Source organism: Halichoeres trimaculatus, unplaced genomic scaffold (genome assembly GCF_033239565.1).
Source record: "Halichoeres trimaculatus isolate MK-OKI-2021-1 unplaced genomic scaffold, fHalTri1.1 fHalTri1_scaffold_14, whole genome shotgun sequence".
Taxonomy (NCBI): domain Eukaryota; kingdom Metazoa; phylum Chordata; class Actinopteri; order Labriformes; family Labridae; genus Halichoeres; species Halichoeres trimaculatus.
The window spans coordinates 627,696-650,997 of record NW_027437192.1 but is presented as its reverse complement, the minus strand read 5'-3'; the positions used below and the strand labels follow the sequence as shown (position 1 = coordinate 650,997).

Below are 23,302 nucleotides of genomic sequence, written 5' to 3'. Positions count from 1 at the left end.
AATTAAAAAAAAAAGAAAAACACATTTTTTTTTAACTTTGCAAAATAAAAAAACATTGGAAAAAAATCACAATTTTTGTAAACTTTGCTAGATAAAAAAAGAAAGAAAACTTTTTGTAATTTTAAAGAAAAAATAATGGGCCTTCTGATTTTGAAAAAAAAAAGAAATATAAGAAAGCATACTCGAATTTGGCAACATATTTTGATAATTGCGTTGGCTGTTGATGTTGTAGGAGGTGAAGTAGAGCGGTGGCAGGCTTTATTGACAGATGGGATGAAGATTTAGTTCAACTAAATGTTAACGCAGGATTTTATTTAGTGTCAGTGTCTTTAATCATCAATACCCTCTGGAAGAAAAATAACTATTCTTGAATTCAGTCATATTTTTGCTGGACCTGTGACTTGTTGATTCTCTGTACAGTGAATTAGGTCATGAACATGTGTAACTTACAGTCACCTCTGGTGATTTCACCATCTTTGTTTTCTGTCTTTGGTGTAAACATCACACTGACCTCAGAGCTTTCCAATCTGTGCCTGTCAGGTTTCCTCCTGTAGTCTTTTGAAGAAACCCTGTGGGGATGTGGGAAACTCCAGGACAGATTTCTCAATAATTCTGTTTAATAATCATTTTCTGTGAAACCGTGAGATCAGAGCAGCAGGTCCAGGCCTGGTCTTCCTGTTTTTCACCATCCCCTGCAGAGGTTCAGGAGTTACTCAATCATCAGAGAGGACGGCGCTGGCTTCCTGTTTCAGAGGTTAATCTGTAGATTAGTGGGATTATCAGGTAACTCCAGCTGTGTGATGCTGCCTGACTCTGAACCCTGCAGGATGATTGGACTCAGAGCGCTGAAAGGTTTCATCAGACAGAGGACACGTCCCAGTAAACAGGAGGTGCTGTGGATCATTAACACTCAGTGAGGAAAGCAAACCTTTCAGGGGTTACGCTCCCCTCACTCCTCTGTTCAGCTTTCTCCTGCTCTGACCTCCTTTTTCTTTGCACCAGTCCAGCTCCAGTGTCCACCATCACTGCTGGACTAATCACAGAAATATTGTTCAGCAGAGAAAAACACTGATCTGACTTCACACAGGTAAACTTTGCTGACCAGCGTACTGTTATCAACCCTAACCCTGATCATCTCATTTCAGGTTTTAGATCATTAATTAATTAATTAATTAATTTATTTATTTATTTATTTATTTATTCATTCATTTATTAAATTATTTATATAAACTTCATTATTATATATATATATGTATATATAAATATATATATATATATATATATATATATATATATATATATATATATTTTTTTTTTTTTTTTAATGTCATTTATTTTAAAATTTATTTATATAAACTCATTTATTTATTTATATACATTTTTTATTATTTAGTCATTTTTATATTATAATATCTATTTATTTATTCATTTATTCATTTATATATATTATTTATTATTTAGTCATTTTTATATTATAATATATAATCTATTTATTTGTTTATATAAAGTCATATATTTTTTATTTATCATTTTCATTATTATTACTATTTTTATTTATATTTTTTTATTCATACATATTTTTTATTTATTACTTTTTATATTTTAATATTAATGTTTATATTTATGTTTTTATATAGAAAAACTCTTTTTTAATTTATTTAAATTATTATTCTTTTTTTATTTATATTGATTCATTTTTGTTACTTATACATACATATGTTTTTTATTTTTTTTATTTTTATATTTCATTATTTATGTTTATATCCTTGTATTTATTTATTCATTTATTTAAAGAATTTAGTAAGGCCCATACATGAGAAAAACTCCTCAGCAGCACTACAAAGTTGTGGGAAAAACTTCTTCTAACAAATATCACAAAGTTTGGCAGCATGGAGACTCTTCAGCGTTAGCTAGCACGCATAGAGGGATTGTATATACGAAGTTTGGTGAGTTAGAGATGTGAAACACATCAGGACCAGATCCTGGACTTTCCTGCTGGTCTGGAGGTCAGGTGGACTCTGGAGGAGGAAATTCTTCTGCCGTGACGTTAAAGCGTTGTCAGTTTGTTTGCCAAACTCGTCTTTCAACAACGTCCAGAGAGAAACTGCTCACTCTGACCCTGGTGACGTCAGATACGTCTCACGTAACCACCTCCTCTCATGAGAGCGTCTGAAATGTGTCGGTGGGTAACGTTTACAGACTGATTAAACATCTGCTCAGTTACACAACACGTCCTCATCCATCAGCGCCGAGGTTCAGAAACTGTTTCCTCTCTTTATACATTTCTCCTCACGTAAACGACCTTTGTGATGCTGCTGACGGAGGATGGAGAAGAAGAAGTCACGCTCTGCATGCTGGGAACCCAAACACTCCTTTCCTCACAAAAACACTGAAACCATCAGACCGGACAAAGCGTCCGGCGCTGAGGGTTTAACGGGGTCAGAGCCTGAACGATGCCGGGCCGTTTGGGGCTGACGCTCGCAGGATGAAATGAAGGACGGTGTCAGGAGATGAGGAGTGAGCTGTGGACAGTCAGACCTTCATCCACACAAAGACCTGCTCTGTCTCTGTCTCTGTGTCCTGGTTATGTAACCATGGTCGCTCAGGCTGAAGGTGAGCGTCCTCTCACTCAGAGCTGTCAGTGGTAGAAACTGATAACATCACGCTGAGTTTCTCACACTTTCTCTCCTGCTGCTCTGTGAACTCAGAGTTTAACCTCGTCCAAACATCAGGGAGGATCTGCTCAAAGAGAGAGGCTTTAATGATTTATCCAAAGACCAACGTAAACCTGAGGGTTTCAGGGTGGAGTCTGGTCATTTCTAGACCTCCTCAAGATCTCAAAAAGATCTCAAGAAGACCAGTAAGATTTTGAGAAAATCTCTGAAAGATCTCATAAAAAACATGAAAAGATCTTGTGAAGATGTTGTAAAGATGTTGTAAGGATCTTGTTAAGATCTACGAAGATCTCATCATGATCTTATCAAGATCTCATGAAGATTAAAAGTAGGGCTGGGCAACGATTAAAACTTTTAATCGTAATTAATCGCATGATTTCCCTGATTAATCATAATTAATCGCATTGTGGAAGTGCCATAACATCTGTCATGCAAACACTAAATCAGCACTTTTTATACAGTAATAGTTAAATCACATATTTAGTGCAAATCAAATTTACAAAATGTAAATACAAAATTAAAGCTTATTGCCACTGTCAGGGCATTAAAGTGATCCTCTGGGTTGGAACAAGTTGGGTCCTATCACAAGGTTTAGGGCAGAAATTACCCCTACAGCAGTGTTTTTGTGCAGCAGAAGCCCAGAGCGCTCGCACCAAACACCCCCTCCCTGCTCCTCTGCTGGTTTCCTCTGCACTCAGACGGGGCCATATTTTACTGACCAAAACATAAATAAACGGACTCCCACTGAAAAAATCTGATATGGGTCTGCATTCACACTTTATTTAGAGAATTTTCAGCGCGTTACTTTCACACAAAAACACCGCTAAATAAGGCTCTAGTTCTCATCGTGTTTCTTCGTCCTGGCAGACTACCTGCGTTTGTTTATATCTGGCACGCCGTGCGCACGGACTGATACACTAAGCAGCGAGCGCCTTTAAGTTCCGTGGCGTTGGCCCTCTTCTCCATGCTTGTTTTGGTTACTCATCGTGTTTTTCCGCCAATTTCACTTCCAGTTCCACCGCCGTCAGCAACAGACATTTACAAAATAAAAGCATGTGAGCAACATGCACTAATGTGCCATAAAATATTAATAGATTGACGGGTTAACACGTAAATAACACGTTAACTTGCCCAGCACTAGTTCAAATATTAAGAAATGTCTAAAAGAGCTCGTAAAAATCAGAAAATCAGAAGACCCATTAGTCAGAAAATCGGAAGACCCATTAGTCAGAAAATTAGAGGGTTTGTCAGTGACAAAAGCAGAAGGCTTTGTGACAAGGGCGTAGGTTTGGTCTCAACATTGGTAGGGACAATATAACAGCATAACCTGTGTGTACGCTTTTTGCTGGGGACGGGACATCAATAAGACCAAACAGATTGGGTGAACGGGGGTTTTCAAAAACTACTAAAGAAACATTTTGAAAACTTCCAGAATAAATGTCTGGATTTTATTTGCAAATTTAAATTGCAATAATTGAACATATTATATTAAGGGATTTTAATAACGTTCTACCTGTATGCATCTCGACAAAACAAACTGAAAAACAACGGTAGTACTTCGGCTGTCAAATCAGCCTCCAGTAGCAAGTTTCCCACGAGTAGGACAATTCCACAGAACAAGCTTCCTACTCGAGTTTTGCAGGTTAGCAAGTTCACAAAGTTCAATGTAACGCTAACTCTGATGCAGGTCGGACTTTCAGTATCAAATTTAGTGGTACGTGTTCCCCACCTCCACAACATTGACGTCTTTTTACATTACTTACAGTGGCTGCTGCTGGCCGAAAAAACTTCTAATATCCCTCCTCTTCGAAGGAGGCGGCATGTTGTCGACATGGGGGTAAATTTAAGTCTGAACATTATGAAAATAATTTACTTAATAACGGTAGGGTCAGTTCTATCCTTACAACATATGGGAAGACAATCTAAATTCCCTATATAACTGGACTCATTATATAATGCAAAAAGTTGCTTAAAAGTTGTTGGGGACAATTTGTGCCTCCTAAAAAGTTGGTAGTGTTATGTCCCTACTGTCCCTATGCAAACCTACGCCCTTGGTTTGTGATAAGAAAATCAGTAGACCAGTTAGTAAAAAGAAATCAGAATTCTTGTAAGTCAGAAAATTGAAAGACCCATTAGTCAGAAAATCAGAAGGCCTGTTAGTGGCAAAGGTTGAAGGCTTGTTAGTCAGAAAATCAGAGTTCTTGTTAGTCAGAAAATTGGAAGGCCTGTTGGTGACAAAAGCTAAAGGCTTTGTGATAAGAAAATCAGTAGACCAGTTAGTAAAAAGAAATCAGAATTTTTGTAAGTCAGAAAATCAAGAGAGACCCATTAGTCAGAAATTCAGATGGCCTGTTTGTCAGGAGCCATGTTTGTCTAACTGCCCATTGATGCTCTTAAATCAGATGCCAGTCAGTCAGAAAATCAGAAGACCCTTTTATAAGAAAAAATTAAAAGGCCTGTTGGTCATAAAGCCTGTATGTCAAACAGCTTGTCAATGTTCACAAACTTAACTATTTATACTGACTAAAGGGCCTCTTGTGGTATCTTCATCACTGCTGGACTAATTTTCATTAATTGAATCACCTCGTTAGCAGAGTGTGTGAATCAGTGTTTGTCAGAGCGTGACGTCCAATCAAACAAACTCATCTGCAGCGCTGACTCAGCAGCGAAGCTCTGAATCTTAAACCATGAGTGTTGATGATCCGTGTGTTCATGTGTCTGCAGGAAACGACGCAGCGAACAGTTGGTTTAACGAGGAGCCGCTCGTTTACGGCGCTGAAGGTGAAGTCTTTAGAGTCTGTGAATCAGTCATCAGACCGTCAGACCTGCAGATCAGATGAGTCCGTTATCAGGACTGAGCGTGGAGCGTGTAAACCGCTCTGAGGTTTATCACAGGCACATTCACAGCAGGTGGTCCAAGGTCAGATTATTGATTATCTGTTCCTGATCAGTTTATTCAGTGAAGATTAACATCGCTCAAGGTTCCTGATGCCAGTGATCTCACCTGCTCCAGCTGCTCAGGTAACTTTATGAACCCTTACCGTCTCATAAACCGCTAACCGCTATCAGCTGTTATTAGCTCCATCAGACCTCTGTGAGCACGCTCAGTCACTGCTAATCATTACCCCCTCAGCCCGCGTGCGTCAGGTGGTTCCTGCAGGTGAAAGGTGTAAAACGCATCATCAGGAGGAGGTTATTTACAGAACAAAGACACAGAAACGTGAGGTTATCACGGCGCTCAGGTAATCAGTAACTCCTCCACAGAGCACACCTGGTCCGGAGGTCACTGCTGCGGCGGCTCTTTCCTCTCCACACGTCCAGGAAGGCGTTTCACTTTGTCTCTGAGCTGCCCGTGGAAGCTATGGCGTTTCTGAAGCAGTCGCAGAAGAAGAAGAAGATCATAGTGAGTACCTGGGGTGGCGGGATGGGGTCGTGGTGAGGTGATGGGTGGGTTTTCAGGGAGCAGGGTCAGCCTGTCTTCAGTCAGGGCCTCAGGGACCTGAGGGTTTGGTTGACTGAGTCTCCAGACCATCAGGACCCAGCTTGTTGACTTCAGTTGAACTCGTGTTTTTTACCCGCTGAAGCTCTCGCGCTGCAGGGAAGCAGCTTGTGTTTGAGTTTCCCACAGATTCACGGCGACAGACACAGACCGCTGAGAGAAACCAGGAAGAGAGCAGGGAGAGGACAAGAGACGCTTCTTTGTCTGCGGAGAACGCAAAACGTTGTAAATGTTAAAACCCAAACTCCCCTCAGTGAGGCCCTGAGTAACCCTCTCCGTTAGACGGATGCTGACGATGATTGTTGGAGACAGAAAGTCTCTGAAGTCCATATCGGAGAGAGATATGAATCAGTTTATTGTTGAAGCTCGATAAAAAGCCTCAGAGCAAACCTGATAAACAGCATCTGGTTAGCATTAGCATCTGGTTAGCATCAGCATCTGGTTAGCATCAGCATCTCAGACAGAGGATCAGCATCGGTCAGGATAAACTCTAACCTCCTTTTCCCATCTTTACCAAGAGTGTCTCTGCTAGTTTGGAGCCACAATGTTTGACAACCTTTATTACCTCAGCTGTTACAGATAAGCTAACGAAGCTAACGTTAGCTTAACTAGAGATTCAACTCTTTGATCATCGTGACCTGGAAGTCGTAGCTCCTCTGTCCAGATAGCGTAGACGAAGCGGTTTGAGCATGTGGCGTATTTCAGTCAGGCCCAATGTGCTGAGGGTGCTGCAGCGCCCCCTGGTGGCTGTTGGTGGATTGTGTCGTCAGTATTCAGATCAGTGTCCTGCCACAGTTCTGTGCGTTACGTTGAGTTTCTTCCTTCACTTGATGTAGTGTTAGCTGGTCTTGGTTTGGTAGCGGGGTATAAAGGCGTTGGTCTGAAATATCTGGTTCGTCCAGTAGGGGGAGTCGTAGTGGAGTCTGTAACCACTTTGAAGGTTATTCTTCTTCAGGTATCAACTGTAAAACACAATCAAACACTTTATGATGTTTAAAACATGAAGAAATAATCTGAGATTGATCCAACGACAAAACTTTAAGACAGTGACTGACAGACGCTGCACATACGGAGGATTCTATCTGGAGCAGCGTTCGTTTGGCTAACACCAATAATTATCTGTTAAATACAGATTATGGAGCAGAGTTAGCTGTGTGAAGGCGCAGCAAACACCAGACAGAGCTCAGCTTCCCCTAAAATGTCTCTAAAAAGTGTTGATATGTTCTGCTGTGTGAACATTTCACTGATAAAATCTGAGCTAGAATTCCTTCATCTTTAGTTCAGAATCAGCTCCTATCACAGGTAACTGGCTCCACCTCCTTCTCATTCATCCCCGCAGCGTCTCAGCGCTTTAACACAGTCGGACGCTGAGCGTCTTCTGACTTCAGCGGGGAAGCGTAGAGTGGGTTGTTCCACTGTGGAAACTGGACGGTCATTGGATAAACGCTGGGCTTTGTCCCGCCCATCGGACGCTCAGCGTCTCTGGGGGTCTATGAGGCAGTGGGCTGGCCTGGACGCTGGGCTTCTGCATGATGATTGGATGATCTGTCTGAGGCTGAATCCCTTTTTGATTGACAGTGAAATGAGCCAGTCAGAGATCTTGAAGTATAACCCTCCACCGGAGCATCTCCTCAGTTGATCTGGACTGATCCAGAGGCTTTATCGATCCCCAGAGAGTTTACCTTTCTTAAAAACAACGAGCGACTGACCAGCAGCTGCCTCTGCTCAGCATCTCTTCCCACGGCCTCATGTTCATTCCCTTCTGAAATACGTCATATTAGTTACAACTTAACAAGAAACATACGGCGTGTTTCAGAGGAAAATGAACGTGTCTGAAAGATCCTGTTTGATTTTTCAGTTGTCGTCATCTTTAGTCACTGGTTCAGCTCCTTTAAATCAAACAGCTGTTCATCATTACACGCCTACCATCAAACCGGTTTCAGCTACGCTCTCTGGGCAGAGAAGATACGACCTCCAGGTCACAATGATCAGAGGAATGAGATAAAATCAGAATCAGCTCATGGCCCTTTATTCAACTTCCCTTTATTTGATCTGAATTATCAAACAGAAAATTGAAAAATGAACAGATTTTTACTTGTTTTTTGATTTATAATTGAATATGAATTAAACAAATGAAACGCGGATTAAGAACCAAACAGGCCAATGAACTCCAAACAAACAAAGAGACATGATGAACAACGCAGCTAGGAGCAAACGCTCGGCTAACGCTAGGCTAACTTTAGCTGACGTTAGAGGAATTCCCAAAGAGTCCGTCAGACTGCAGTGGTGGTTCGAGGGTTAAAAAGTCAGCTGACCTTAGAGCAGATGGAGACGTCCTTCTTTATTTGATTCACTCAGAGATGATTCAAGAAAACTGAAGGAAAACTTTCTGAGTGTCTTGGAATGAGCTCTGTGATTGGCTCGTTACGTTTGAGGGCGGGGCTTAGCCACAGGTGAGTTCCTTTGACTTCATGCCTGGTTTGTGCTGTGACTCCTGTGTGACCATTCTGGAAAAACATGTGGAGAAACTTCATTAACCTGTTTCCTGTGATCGTTATGGGATGTTTGTAGATCTCTGAGGGGAAATTCATGAGTTTCATGTTGGATCAGAGCTGATCAAAGCGCTGTCAGCTCATTCTCACACCTGTTCCTGCTTAACACCATCAGGACTTGACAGTTACTGGTAACAAAGCGTGATCCTTCCAGAAACACTTTGACTTTTCATAATAAACAGGCGCAGACAGCGTCAGGGAGCAGAGCTCTGATGGACGACACGTGTTTGAATCAGCAGGAAGATGATTTTTATCAGCTCCAGCCTGGACGGATTGAACCAGGGGCTCAGGGGACCCTGATCAGTCTGGGTCTGAGCTCCTGTCAGCGCAGAGATCCACTCCTCAGCTCTAAAGATGTCTTTCTGCTCCACAGATCGGCGTTTCAGCTGCAGCCATCGTGATCCTGATCCTGGGTCTGGGGCTGGGTCTTGGTCTGGATTTGCAGAGATGTCGTAACAAAGGTACGGAGAGACCCTGACTCAGGCCCTGGCTCCTCGCCGTCACTCTCCCTCTGGTCGTAATGATGCTGTAAATATTTTGACATGTTGTGGTTTCTGTGGCGAGCTGAGTCAGACGGATCGATTTCCATCGTTGGCACTTGGAGCGTGTCAGCGCGGCCGTATGAGGCCCTGCAGGAGGTTTTGGCGTGTTTGCTGGGAAAGCTGCTCGCCGCAGTGATCGGCGATCTCTCAGAGTCTCTTCAAACGGTCTGAGAGGAAACCAGAGACCCAAAACCAGGTCTTTAAAGTCAGACACAGACTTTTATTGTGTTCTTACCACAGCACTTCCTGTCACACTGCACCTGCTGCGTTAGCGTCCCAGTTAGCGCCCCAGTTAGCATCCCAGTTAGCGCCCCAGTTAGCGTCCCAGCTCCACCAGGTTGGAGCTTCTGGATCAGATACCCAGCAGGACAGGAAGTCCTGCACAGAAACCACCTAAAACTCCCAGTTTTTAACCTGACCACAACATCAAACCGGTAAAATGGGCGGAGCCAGACCAGGAGTCGTCAGGTTTGAGGTTTGATGATGATTGAGGAGGTCAGGAAACCTGAGGGTGGTGGTTTTCAGACTCAGAGGAAACAGCCCGTCTCCTCTTCCTGAGGATGAAGTTTTACTGCCTGTTCCTCTCTAACAGCTCTGTTACAGTTTAACATGTATGACATGTATGACATGTATGACAGCACTCCCGGTCACGCTCTCTTCATGTGACGGTTTATGGCGTCCTGTCCTCATCGTCATGTGGAAACAGAAAACGTCTCGTGTCCTGCAGGGTAAAAACATCTCAACGTGAAAAAAAAAAAAAAAAAGACGGTTAAAGAGAAAATCTGTCAGGGTTAAAGAGAAAATCTGTCAGGGTTCAAGAGAAAATCTGTCAGGGTTAAAGATAAAATCTGTCAGGGTTAAAGAGAAAATCTGTCAGGGTTAAAGAGAAAATCTGTCAGGGTTAAAGAGAAAATCTGTCAGGGTTAAAGAGAAAATCTGTCAGGGTTGAAGAGAAAATCTGTCAGGGTTGAAGAGAAAATCTGTCAGGGTTAAAGATAAAATCTGTCAGGGTTAAAGAGAAAATCTGTCAGGGTTAAAGAGAAAATCTGTCAGGGTTAAAGAGAAAATCTGTCAGGGTTAAAGAGAAAATCTGTCAGGGTTGAAGAGAAAATCTGTCAGGGTTGAAGAGAAAATCTGTCAGGGTCATGAAGCTATGAAGACACAAAACAAGACTTCTAATTTCAGATGAAGTTTTTCTCCTTAAAGACTCGTTCACGCTGGAGATTTGACCTTTAGATGTTTGTGTTTACAAACATTTAGCTGAACATGAGTTTTGGGATGGGATGCATTTATTCTGAAGGAAGACATTTGAAAAAAAAATGCTTTTTTTTTGTAATTTTTTAAAAAAAGAAAAATGTTGAAATAATATTCGGACAAAATGTCATTTTGAGAGTGGAGTCCTAATTTTCATTCATTATTTTTAGATAAAATAAGATGGTTAAAAATAAAGGAAATAACGACTGAAATGATACAATTTACAAGATTTACACTGTAAAATAGAAAACAGAAAAAGTTAAGATACAAGATACAAAATATAAAAAATTAAAGAATGTTTCATGAGAAACAAAGAATATATTGTGCATTGAGGAGTTAGTTTAAAACCATCACTCAGGCAGTGAGGCACAGCATGAACACAGTCTTATTTTAAGAAAGTAGAATCAAAATACAAAGAAAAATGATCAGATCTCTTTATTCCATTTCTATATTTCAACATTTCTTCTTCCATTACTTAAAAAAAAAACAAGCCAAGCCTGATTTTCAGCCCCTGAAATCTGAAAATCAAACATTTCCTGTTCTTCTTTGGTAAGAGTGGCTCTTTTTAAAATCAAGAAAAATGTTTGTTTCTGCAAGTGACAAAAAAAAATCTATTATTTTATTTTGTTTATTTGTTTTAATTTTTTTGTTTCGTTTTGTTTTAGAAAGATGTTTTTGTTGTTGTTTTTTGTTTAATTTTTGTTTTGTTTTTGTTTTTTGTTTGTTTTTTGTTTAACTATGTGTTTGATTTTTGTTTTGTTTTTTAGTTTTGTATGTTTTTTGTTGGAATTTTGTTTATGTTTTGTGTGTTTTTTCTTATTTTGTGTGTGTCTTATTTTTGATTGATTTTTATTTTTTATTTATTTTTTTTGTTTTGTTTTTTAATTGTTTGATTTTGCTCTTCTTTTGTTTAAATTTCATTCGTTTTCTGTTTGTTTTGTTTTGTTTTTGTTTGTTTGATTTTTGTTTGTTTTAATTTTTTTTTGTTTGTTTGATTTTTGTTTTGTTTTTGTTGGATTTTTGTTTTTGTTTGTTTGACTTTTGTTCTTTGTTCATTCTCATTTTGTTTTCTTTTTTTTTTGTTTTTGTATTTGTTTTTTGTTTTGTCTTTTTGGTTTGTTTGTTTCTTGTTTTGTTTTTGTTTGTTTTTGTTTGTCTGATGTTTGTTTGTTTGTTTGTGCTGCCCGTCCTCAGCCTTGGCCCTGTGTGGCTCAGGGACAAACATCCAGCTCTCTGAAAGCGCTCTGCTGTCTGATGGAGAGGAATTTGTAAAACTGTTTCCTGTCTTTCAGTCCCCGTCGTCCCGCACACGTCCTGCAGGAACCGATGCTACGAGCCGTACGATGGAGACGTCCCCGGCTGCAGATGTGATGTGGGCTGTAACAACACCAACAGCTGCTGCCTGGACTTCCACGACACCTGCACCGCCCCCAGTGAGACACGGCGAGCTTCACGCTGACTCTGATCGTACAGGTCTCTCAGGACGAGGAGGATCCTCTGTGATTAACTCTGAACTCTTCTCTGTGTCTGTCTCCACACAGCTCAGCTCTGGGAGTGCACGCGGCTGCGCTGCGGAGAGAAGAGGCTCACGCAGAGCAAGTGTCACTGCTCAGACGACTGCCTGTCTGCAGCCGACTGCTGCACCAACTACAAACAGGTCTGCCACGGTGAGGACGAGAGGCCGGACAGATACAGATAAAGCAGAGAGGATAAGACAGAGAGGATGAGGCAGAGAGGATGAGGCAGAGAGGATGAGGCAGAGAGGATAAGGCAGAGAGGATGAGGCAGAGAGGATGAGGCAGAGAGGATAAGGCAGAGAGGATGAGACAGAGAGGATGAGACAGAGAGGATGAGGCAGAGAGGATGAGGCAGAGAGGATGAGGCAGAGAGGATGAGGCAGAGAGGATGAGGCAGAGAGGATGAGGCAGAGAGGATGAAGCAGAGAGGATGATTTAAACACAGAGATAAGAGCAGATTAAAGCAGAGGGATAGGAGGAACGCTGGCCTTACATGAACTCCTGAGGTGGACTGGCTGAGACCCTCAGGCTGCTCAGACCCGGGTGCAGACAGCCTGGTGTTTGTGTGTTTACAGATCCAGAGCGTCTAAATCTGACACAAACATGAGATGCTATCAGAGCCGCTGTGATTGGTCACACGTCTCAGCTGGTTCCTGGTTATAAACCTGTGGTCCAGCTCCAAACCCTCCTGTTGATGAACCGTAGTACCCTGGTGAGGTGGTCTTGGAGTGTTGGTTGGATCCTGGCCCTGACTGTGTTTTTCTGGCCCCCTGCAGGAGAAACGGAGTGGGTGAAGGACTCATGTGAGGACCTGTCTGCCCCGGCGTGTCCTGCAGGGTAAGAGTCCTCACTCCTCCTCTAACGTCTCTGACCGTCTCTGAGAGCGACACAGAGAGGCTGACGCAGGCGTTAAACCTGCACTGACTCCTGTGACGCTCCATCCTTTCTGCTCTTTACACCAGCAGCACCAGAACTCACCAGAACCAGAAGACTCCGTCTCAGAGGGGACTTTAGTTTTAGATCCAGGAAGACCTCTGTGGTCCTCTGTGATGATAAGTCAAACATCCAGACCTGAACGTCTCCTTTCGCCTGAACTCTGTTTTTATTGGAGCTCTCAGCAGATTCTTCTGTTTTCAGCTTTTTACGGTTTCATTTGTTTTCACTAACGGTCCTAATGGGACAAAAACTTCACATTTCCAGAAACTCAGATATTCTGTTTAATCAGAGCTTCCTTGACTTCATGCTGTCCTTAGGGGGCGCCTTTAATGATCTTGTGCTGTGGGCATCAGGCACAGTGCATGATGGGAGTATGGCCTCAGCAGGTCTACACTCAGTGCTCTGTGGTCAGGAAACTGTACACATATGTTCAGGTTACGTTAAGCAATGTTCTGGTAATGGTCTTGAAATGTTCTGGTAATGTCTCTGGTAATGTCTCTGGTAATGTTCTGGTAATGTTCTGGTAATGTTCTGGTAATGCTCTGGTAATGCTCTGGTAATGTTCTGGTTATGTTCTGGTAATGCTCTGGTAATGTTCTGGTAATGTTCTGGTTATGTTCTGGTAATGCTCTGGTAATGCTCTGGTAATGTTCTGGTAATGTTCTGGTAATGCTCTGGTAATGCTCTGGTAATGTTCTGGTAATGTTCTGGTAATGTTCTGGTAATGCTCTGGTAATGCTCTGGTTATGTTCTGGTAATGCTCTGGTAATGCTCTGGTAATGTTCTGGTAATGTTCTGGTAATGCTCTGGTAATGCTCTGGTAATGTTCTGGTAATGTTCTGGTTATGTTCTGGTAATGTTCTGGTAATGTCTCTGGTAATGTTCTGGTAATGATCTGGTTATGTTCTGGTAATGCTCTGGTAATGTTCTGGTAATGCTCTGGTAATGCTCTGGTAATGTTCTGGTAATGCTCTGGTAATGCTCTGGTAATGATCTGGTAATGCTCTGGTAATGCTCTGGTAATGCTCTGGTAATGTTCTGATAATTTTCTGCAGTGTTTGGGTGAGGTTCAGGGAGTGTTAGAGCTGTGTTTGAGCTTTGTTTGGACAATGTTTGGGCAACTATCAGGCTTTTTTCAGGTAATTCTTAGGGAATGTTTAGGAAATGTTGTGGTCATCTGTAGACAAACTTCTGGTCATATCCAAGCAATGTTCTGGTAAGTTGGGGGCAATATGTGGGTCATGTTTGGGCAACTATCAGGGGATATCCAGGCAATATTTTAGGTAATGTTTGGTTTATGTCCTAGCAATGTTCTGGTGATGTTCAGGCAATGCTCTGGTGATGTTTAGGCAATGCTCTGGTGATGTTTAGGCAATGCTCTGGTGATGTTTAGGCAATGTTCTGGTGATGTTTGGGCAATGCTCTGGTGATGTTTAGGCAATGTTCTGGTGATGTTTGGGCAATTTGATGGTGATGTTTGGGCAATGTTCTGGTGATGTTTGGGCAATGCTCTGGTGATGTTTGGGCCATGTTTTGGTGATGTTCAGGCAATTTGATGGTGATGTTTGGGCAATGTTCTGGTGATGTTCAGGCAATGCTCTGGTGATGTTCAGGCAATGCTGAGGTGATGTTCAGGCAATGCTCTGGTGATGTTCAGGCAATGCTCTGGTGATGTTCAGGCAATGCTCTGGTGATGTTTGGGCAATGCTCTGGTGATGTTCAGGCAATGCTCTGGTGATGTTTGGGCAATGTGGTGGTGTAGCTCAGGCAACTATTGGGTTGTATTTGACCAATTTTTGGGTAATATTTAGTTGATATTTAATCAATGTTCAGGCAGCATTAGGGTGATGTTCAGGAGTTGTTAAGTCGGTGTTTGGGCCGTCATCAGGAAATGTTCAGACAATATTGGCACAGTGTTTAGGTGTTTAGGCAACTGTTGGTTGATATTCAGACAATATTCAAGCAGAGTCAGGGTAATGTTCAGGTGAAGTTCTGATAATGTTCAGGTTATATTTGGCAGATATTACAGTGATGTTGGGCGATGTTTGGATGGTAGTGAGGTAATGTTCAGAGATTCAGGAAACGTTTTGAAAACACCAGAAACACAGTCCTGCTCAGCTTCTACATTTGTTCATTCCTCTGTCTTAAAAAGAGCTACGCAGAGCTACGGTGCAGGTCACTTTGTCCTTTTGACCCAGAGGTATAAAGCAGGCTCTTTTTTAACCTTTGTTGTAATGTTTTTATTTCTTTATTTAGAGGTGATGTGTTTTGCCATAGCAGCTCTGACTCTGAACTTCCTGTCCTCTGAAGATTAATTCTTTGTCTGAACCCGCAGTGATGAAAACCGTGAGGCCATGTTGAAGGTTTCTCTTCCAAACTCTTCTGACAGAAACACAGAGTTCATTGTCCTCAGTCTGCTTTGCTTCATTTTCTCTGTAATGGTGTAAAGTGAGCTCTAAAGGAGCCCCCCTCCCTCAGCGCTGGTCTTCCTGCGGGCTGAAACCATCAGATCAGGATGTCTGGATGTTTTCTTCAGTAATCCAGTTTCTGTTTGTCACAGCGCCAAAGGCCCAAAAAGCAGAGTGTTCCTGTTTGTCTCCATCCTGTCTGATCTGCAGCCCATCACTCTCTGATTATTCATGTATTCATGTGTTCACTAACTTCCTCCTCCTGATTGAATTACCCTCTGTCCCAGGTTCAAGAAGCAGCCTCTGCTCCTGGTCTCTCTGGACGGGCTCCGGGCCGAGTACCTGCAGACGTGGGCCCGTCTGATTCCTGTCCTGGACAAACTGAGTGAGTCTGAGCGTGTCACGCCGTGAGCTGCCGTCAAACACTGACCTGGTGTTGTTGTTGCTGTCGCTGATGGTTCTCAGCTTTTCGTTGGTCATATCTCAGCGATCCTTCAGCCTGAGTCACTCTCTCCCGAACCTCAGATCCTGTTTGGATGAGGAACGGCTGAGACAAGTCCAGCTGTTTTCTCTCAGAGATAATTACTCACACAGATCCAGCTCCTCTCTTTCTTTATGATGTCCGTGTCAGACGCTCTGTGCAGAATCATGGTCTGGTCGCTTTGGGAGCACGTTTTCTCAGGGGAGGTGGAGTGACTCAGTGGGCGGACAGAGGAAGGAAAGTCTCATTAATGACATGAACATTAACGAGTCAGCCAAAGGTTGGAGAAAAACAGTGATTTATGTCCACAAAATGCAAAATGATCTGATGTTTGAACTGCTTTACAAAATGAAAGCTGTGAGCAGCGTTGGTCTGGTTCCCGCTGTGTCACCCATCCCTCATTACGGTTTCACCTCCACTGTCAGAGTTTAATCCCTTTTTAATGTGTGTGTGTGTTACACATTCAATTTTCCCGCCTTCTGTGAGTCACATGACCAGCTGCACAGAACTCTCAGTCATTGTGACATCATCACCAACTGCTGCCCTCTCAGGAAGTTCTAGAATCATCTCCTCAGCTGCCACAAACGAAAGAATGAATGAATGAAATGAAAAATACTTGATTTATCCCAAAGGGAAATTCAGGATTGTAGTAGTTCAGATTGTGTTCATTAATCATAATAATAACGATAATAATAACAATAATAATAACAAGAATTAATTCTGGGCTTTGTTCATGAGGCTGATGGCTGCTGGCAGGAATGATCTACCTCTCAGTCTTACATGGGACCTGAAGAAGCCCCTCACTGAACTAAATTTGACCACATCTCTGTAAAAATCAGATATTTTTTTGCAGTAAATTTCATCAGGAATCCATCCATGTCATTTTTAAAGCTGTACCACTTTGACTTTTTTGTGTGGAGGACTAACTGCTGCAGCTCGTGTGGAGCTGGATCCTCCTCTCCCATTCATTCTAATGGGGGGAGCTGAAAGGGTTTCTCTGGGTTTCACCGACTTTGAGGGCTCGTCATTCAAAAACCGTTTGACAAACAACAAATTCATACAGAGATTTTGTAAAGCAGGGTCCACTCTGTCATCTGAGTGAATTTCAAGCAGATACCATTTATGGTGTAGGAGGAGATAACTTTAGTTTACGGCCCAAAAATCGTGGGATATTTTTATTTTGAAAGGCAAATTGCTGGCTCCCAGTTTGAGACAGTTCAGAGGTGTCTGCATATGATTTTAGCATCTTTCTATGACTCTCTCTATGACCTTCCTTCTGCCATTGAGAGCCATTTAAGTGTGCCTAGGTGGCGCCAGAGAGCACATTTTGGTATGTTGGGGTCAATTTTTGTAATATATTGACTTTTTGGCCAAATCTGAGGCGTTTGCTGATTCAGTGAATTTTTAAGCACGTTTAGAGCTTAAAGTCCTCGGTGTAACGCTTTGTCTCTTGTCTTCGTCACAGGACGCTGTGGCTCGTCTGCTCCGTACATGCAAGCAGCTTTCCCCAGCAAGACCTTTCCAAACCACTACACCATCGTCACGGTAAAGGCAACACACACACACACACACACACACACACACACACACGCAAAGAGAGAGTTTGAACACATGAAAACACAGTCTAAATGTCTTTGTTGGATGTGAATTGGAGGCGTCAGTTTTTAAGGAGCTCCTTTGGCTCATTCCTCTCAGGTTTTCCCTCTTTCTTCTTCTGTTGACATAAATCCTGAACTTGTGTCTTCATCGTGCTCCAAACTTTGCTCAAAATTCAGTCTCAGTGAGGGAACGGTTAATCCAGGAGCTGAAGTTTCAGATTCTGCTGATTCACATTTGAAGGTCTCATAGCTGATCAGTCTTCACACACACAAACACACAAACACACCCCTGTTCTCCATCCTGGCCTCGTCTCCCGTGTCATGTGACAGTGATGTAGTTTCCCTGTCCTCTTGTTTCCTGTGTCAGGGTCTGTACCCAGAGTCCAACGGTCTGATCGATAACAGCATGTACGACCCGGTGTTCGACGCCTCCTTCAGTCTGTCCAGTCCAGAGAAGGACAACCCCGCCTGGTACCTCGGTCAGCCCGTGAGTCCTTCAAACATCACTATTCAATCGAGTGGGGCCGTTCAAATCAGAGTTTCAGCTTCTTCACACAACTCAGGCTTTCTGTATTTGAGATGTGGTGAGTGGACATGGCCAGGACCCAGTTTGGAAGACTTCTGTAGAAAAATCAGCAAAAAAAAAATATTACTAAAATAAAGAATAGTTATTTTTCTTCCAGAGGGTATTGATGATTAAAGACACTGACACTAAATAAAATCCTGCGTTAACATTTAGTTGAACTAAATCTTCATCCCATCTGTCAATAAAGCCTGCCACCGCTCTACTTCACCTCCTACAACATCAACAGCCCACCAACTTTCCATGCACCTGTGGCTAACCTCAAGTTTTACAGCCCTGGGAAGATAACTACATCTACAAAAAGATTAATCTGGAAGAAAATACTGATTTTAATTCTGTGTGGATGGATCCATTTCACTGACTATGTGTTAGATCAATATACATGATTGATATGTGGCAAAAAAAAAATTGGCAAACAACAAAAAAATAATGTATTAAACAAAACTATCAAAATGTGTTTTTTCAAATTCAAGTATTATTTCAAAACTTTTAAAACTTTAGCAAAATTATTAAATTTCAATTTTATTGAAATTTTTCAAACTTTTTTACTTTTTTACCTATATTTTTGCATTGTTTTGAAATTTCTAATTTTTTTTCAACTTTTTGAAAATTTATTACATTTCAAATTTTTTGGACAAAAAAAATTGCTTTTTTTACTTTGCAAATCTTTTTTTAAAAATTTTCTGCAATTTTTTCTATATTAGAAGTTTTTGAATATAAGTTTTATAAGTTTTTTCAGTCAAAATTTTGAGATTGGAACAATTTTTGTTTTTTTTTGTTTTTTTTAGAAAATTCAAAATTTTTCACATTTTTTTTTTAAATAAAAAACAGAACCTTGGTTACAACATGTAGAATTTCATAAATTAAAAAAGAACTTCTTGTTTGGATGACTAGTCACCAGATTTTAAACATGTATAGGAATGTATACACTTTAAAGTCTTTATTGTGAAGATAAAGTAGATTTTGTGGCTCCTGAATGACTTTAATCCAGCTGAGCTGAGTGAAAATGGCTCCTGTGAAAGTAAAGATTGCAGACTCCTGTTATAGAGAAAGAAAAAAACCGTCAGGATGGACCCTGGTCGGATTGAAACGACCAGAGGAGAAGAAGAAGAAATCAGGAGCTCTGAGATTAAAGAGCTGGCTGAGCTGATGATGGTTCATGTGTTGGTTTGATGTAGACTCAGCTGAACCTGTTGCTCTGTGTCTCCTCGTCCTCTCTGATCCTGCAGATCTGGCACACAGCGAAGGACCACGGGCTGAAGTCTGGGACCTTTTTCTGGCCGGGCTCAGATGTGAATATTAGCGGAAGCTATCCTGACATCTACCGACCGTACGACGGGTGAGACACAGACTCACACTCGCTGCAGATATCAGGGTCTCCCCACAGGACAGAGGATCTTTGGGGTGCCCAGACACCCCCATGAAGTCCTGCAGGTCTCTGCAGTCTGCTCTGGTCTGATGTCTGACGTCTTTCTGTACCTGAACCTGTGTCTCCTGTTTTCAGCGGGGTGCCGTTTGAGGAGCGAGTTTTCACCTTGCTGCAGTGGCTCCAGCTGCCTGAGGCGGAGCGGTGAGTGGTCCCTGAACGTCTGAGTCTGTGTGTGTTCACTAAACGCTGCACGTCCCAACTGAAGCCTCTTCTGCCTCCAGGCCTGACTTCTACACGCTGTACCTGGAGGAGCCGGATAAATCTGGACACAGCTACGGGCCTGTGAGCGGGGGGGTGAGTTCACATCACCATGACAACACACAAACACCTGAGGGAGAAAACACCTTTCCCTTTCTCTGACGACATCAAGCTTCGGGTTGTTAAAGCTGTGTCCAAACACGTCAGCCGTGTTGACTCCAGGTGTGTGAAACTGTGTGTTTCTGTTGGTCGCTGAGCGCCAGCTGTTACCTCACCTGGTGGCGCAGGGAACCAATGAGGTCACAGGAGATTCAGGTAAAGATAAGCCATAGAGAAATCTGCTGTTCACACACAGCTGTGTGAGGCAGACTTCTCTAGAAACGGCCCAGACTGCCCCGCTTTCATCAGGAACACCACACAGTGTGTTATTACAGGAGGTCATTCTGAGTTTAGACCAGCAGGTGGCGCTGTCAATCTGCCTCTGATCCTCCTGACTGTATGATCAGTCCGTCTGCAGGCAGAGACAGGAAGCGTGCTGTCCTTAGACCAGCTGGGTTTGTTTTTAACTAAGAGGCAACAGGAAACCAGGACAGGGACTCAGAGCCAGACTGAACCCTGCATGACTGAAGATGATGAAGATGAAGATGGTAATGATGATGATGAGGATCAGCGTAACGACCATCTGACCAACATTTCCAGTTAAACACAGGTGACACCTGCTGCAGGGTGAACTGGGAAGCATTTCCAGCTGAGAGGAGTTCACTGAGCGTGGGAAATTTCTCCGCTGCATCCAGATTAATGATTCACTGAATCCCTCGTCTTTAGACCCAGTGATGAGCTGAGGCTCCTTGATAAAAGGTTTACAGATGAGGAGGAAGAAAAGGAAACAGGCAACAGATCCACGGATCCCAGAGGGTCTGAGCTAAATAAGCTAAGCTAAATAAGCTGTCCCAAGCTAGCATAACTCACAACGACAGAAAGTTTATAACAAGTCAATAACACCAGATCTACACCTGAACTCACTGAAATGATGAGGTCATCACGTAAGGGTCTCCTAACAAACACCAAGGTCCTCCTCCAGAGGGCTGGCCAATCAGAGTGAAGGGGGTCCGTGGAGCAGGGAGTCTTAAAGAGACAGAAACAAGAGTTTAATAAAACATTAAAGACAGAAAAAATAGATTCATGTTGAGCTGTTTCTATCTTCAAATTAAGACAAAACAAGTGTATAATCAGGGGAATAATTATCTAAACCAGAAGTTTTAGTGTTTATAAATTTGTACATGTGATTTCTTAGGTTTTTATTTTTATTAATTTATTTATTTAATTCATTTTTTAATAAATTTGCAAATTAAAGAAAAAAAAAGGAATTTGTAGTGTCATAGATTTTATAAATTTTGCAAATTTGGAAATTGAAAAAAAAAATTGCAAAAGGAAATGTATCTAAAAAAATTGCAAAATTTCAAAGAAATTAATGAAATGTCATAAATTTGCAAAAAAAAAAAAAAACCTAAATAATGCAATTTCAAAATTTTGCTTAATTTCCAAAAATTCTAAAAATTTTCTAAAAATGCAAAACAAGAGAGATTTATATAAAAAAAAAATCTAAAATTTGCAAAATCTTTAAAAGATGTGGAATTCTTTTTCTTAATTTTCAAAAATGTCAAAAAATTGAAAAAAAAAAAAAAAAAAAACCCTACAAAAATCACTAAAAAATTAAAGCTTTGTTTCAAGAGGTGACGCATTTTTAGTCCAAATTTTATATTATGATTTTACTTAGCGTCTGTGTTGTTATCATTAAAATATTAAAAGCCCTTTATTTTAATAATGTTTTTTAAAGCTACAAGGAGCCACTGCAGAGGAGTCAAAGGGCCACACGAGGCTCCAGAGCCACAGGTTGAACACCCCTGCTTTAGACCCATTTTCACCAACTGGCTTAGTTCTGTTTGTCTCGGTACGGCACACTTTCTGTGACGTTTCCTTTGACTAAAACCAGGACAGGTCCCCAAATTACCGACCCGTACCGTCCCACTTTCTGGTTCCCTTCTGTTGGGGTGGAGCTAGAAACACTGCAGTCCACTGATTGGTGGAAAGAACGGTCACTTCCTGTGTGACAGCTGTGATAAAAAAACATCACATAACCCTGACATGTTTACATCTCCAGTCCGATGCAGCTATCAGCATCCGACAGTTAGGAGTGGAAACACAAACAGGATCAGGCTTTACTGACCCAACCCGTACCAAACTGGACTGATCCGTACCGGACCACTTGGTGGCCTAAAGTAGCACAGAACCCCCTCTTTAAACGTGTTGATGAAAATGAGTCGTCCTCATCTTCCTCTGCAGTCAGATGGGATTTTTAATGAAGCAGTGACTCTGAAGCTGAACCCTGTTTAGCGGCGTAGCGTAGAGGAAGGAGACACTTCACCCTGAACGTTAGCCCCCGGCGTCCTCTTTCCTCGTCATCTTTCTGTGGGACACCACATCGCCTTACTGTCTGAGCGATAACCCTCTTTGAGAGCGTCTCCTGAGCCTGAGGGGGTCTCTGTTAGTCGTCAGCCTGTTCCTCCTCCTGCGTCTGGCTCTGTATGCTCATCTCTTTGTTTCGTCTCCTCTCTGCAGCTGATCGAAGCCATCCAGGGCGTGGACCGGATCATGGGTCAGCTGATGGACGGGTTGAAGCAGATCGGCCTTCATCGCTGTGTCAACATCATCGTGGTGGCAGATCATGGTACCCAAACACACGGATGTTTTCACTCCGCTTCACTAATGACTCAGATATGATGAGATGATGTGGTGACAGGAGCAGAGAGGATGACTCACCCAGCAGGTGTCAGCCTGATGATCCACCGTCTGTGACACTTTCTTATCTACAGCCCTTAAAGAGCCGTTATTGTTCAGCTATCTAACATGAATCAGCTGCTCGTTGATCAGTCTGAGCTGTGACCTGGACACAGGTGAAGAGTTATGGAGCTGTTTGCAGACTGAACAAACCTGCACAGACCTGAAGCGGCGTTAACAGAGAAATCTGACAGAGACGGAGGCCCCGAGCTCTGAACTCATCCCAGTTTCTCAGGAAACTCTGACAGGTGCTAAAAACACTCCAGGTTTCCGTGTCAGGAAATTCACAATAAAGGCTTATTCCACTGAAATCATCTGCACATCTCTGAAGGTGTCCTCACAGCGCCACCTGTCAGAGACCCAGCCCAAGTCTTTCTGTTCAGGAAAAACTAATCTTGTTTTGAACCAGATTTTTTTGACCAAAGTAGTTTTAACAACGTGCAGGGCTGAATATGATATGTGGCAAAACATGAGCAAACAACAAAAAATGACGAGTGGAGCAATATTATCAATATACAACATCAAATCCAAGTATTCTCTCAAAACTTCTAAAATTTAAGCCAAATTACTAAATTTAAATTCTATTGAATTTTTCTTTAAAAAAAAATTCTTTGATTTTTGCATTTTTTTAATTTACAATTTTTTGAATATTTTGTAAATTTATTAATTGTCTAATTTTTAAAAGGATTTTAAAATGTTCACATTTTGACATTTTTTAAGCTTTGCAAAACTTTTTTGAATTTCCAGCAATTTTTTTTCCAATTTTAAAAGTTTAGTTTAAAAAAATGTGCA

At 41.8% G+C, this 23,302-nt stretch overlaps 1 protein-coding gene and 1 long non-coding RNA gene across 4 annotated transcripts in view; one reads left to right on the top strand and one right to left on the bottom strand.

The window, feature by feature from the left end:
* The first annotated feature begins 5,036 nt into the window (after window positions 1–5,036).
* LOC141802688 (venom phosphodiesterase CdcPDE) overlaps window positions 5,037–23,302 on the top strand; it is a 35,053-nt gene continuing 16,787 nt past the window's right edge. Inside the window, exons 1-12 of one of the 3 annotated variants that reach the window (XM_074686288.1) lie at window positions 5,037–6,078; window positions 9,100–9,187; window positions 11,815–11,955; window positions 12,064–12,189; window positions 12,816–12,876; window positions 15,671–15,768; window positions 17,330–17,409; window positions 17,830–17,949; window positions 19,275–19,384; window positions 19,550–19,615; window positions 19,696–19,768; window positions 22,292–22,400. In XM_074686288.1, coding sequence (XP_074542389.1) covers window positions 6,037–6,078; window positions 9,100–9,187; window positions 11,815–11,955; window positions 12,064–12,189; window positions 12,816–12,876; window positions 15,671–15,768; window positions 17,330–17,409; window positions 17,830–17,949; window positions 19,275–19,384; window positions 19,550–19,615; window positions 19,696–19,768; window positions 22,292–22,400 — 1,114 coding nt within the window. In that variant the 5' untranslated portion in view covers window positions 5,037–6,036. Of the gene's footprint in view, window positions 6,079–7,512; window positions 9,188–11,812; window positions 11,956–12,063; window positions 12,190–12,815; window positions 12,877–15,670; window positions 15,769–17,329; window positions 17,410–17,829; window positions 17,950–19,274; window positions 19,385–19,549; window positions 19,616–19,695; window positions 19,769–22,291; window positions 22,401–23,302 lie in introns of those variants that run through there. The other 2 variants (XM_074686289.1, XM_074686290.1) reach the window with 2 other exon arrangements.
* LOC141802690 (uncharacterized) overlaps window positions 17,567–23,302 on the bottom strand; it is a 36,500-nt gene continuing 30,764 nt past the window's right edge. Inside the window, exons 3-4 of the long non-coding RNA XR_012599523.1 lie at window positions 20,696–20,797; window positions 17,567–18,083 (exon numbers count right to left, since the gene is read on the bottom strand). This is a non-coding gene — a long non-coding RNA (uncharacterized LOC141802690). The remainder of the gene's footprint in view (window positions 18,084–20,695; window positions 20,798–23,302) is intronic.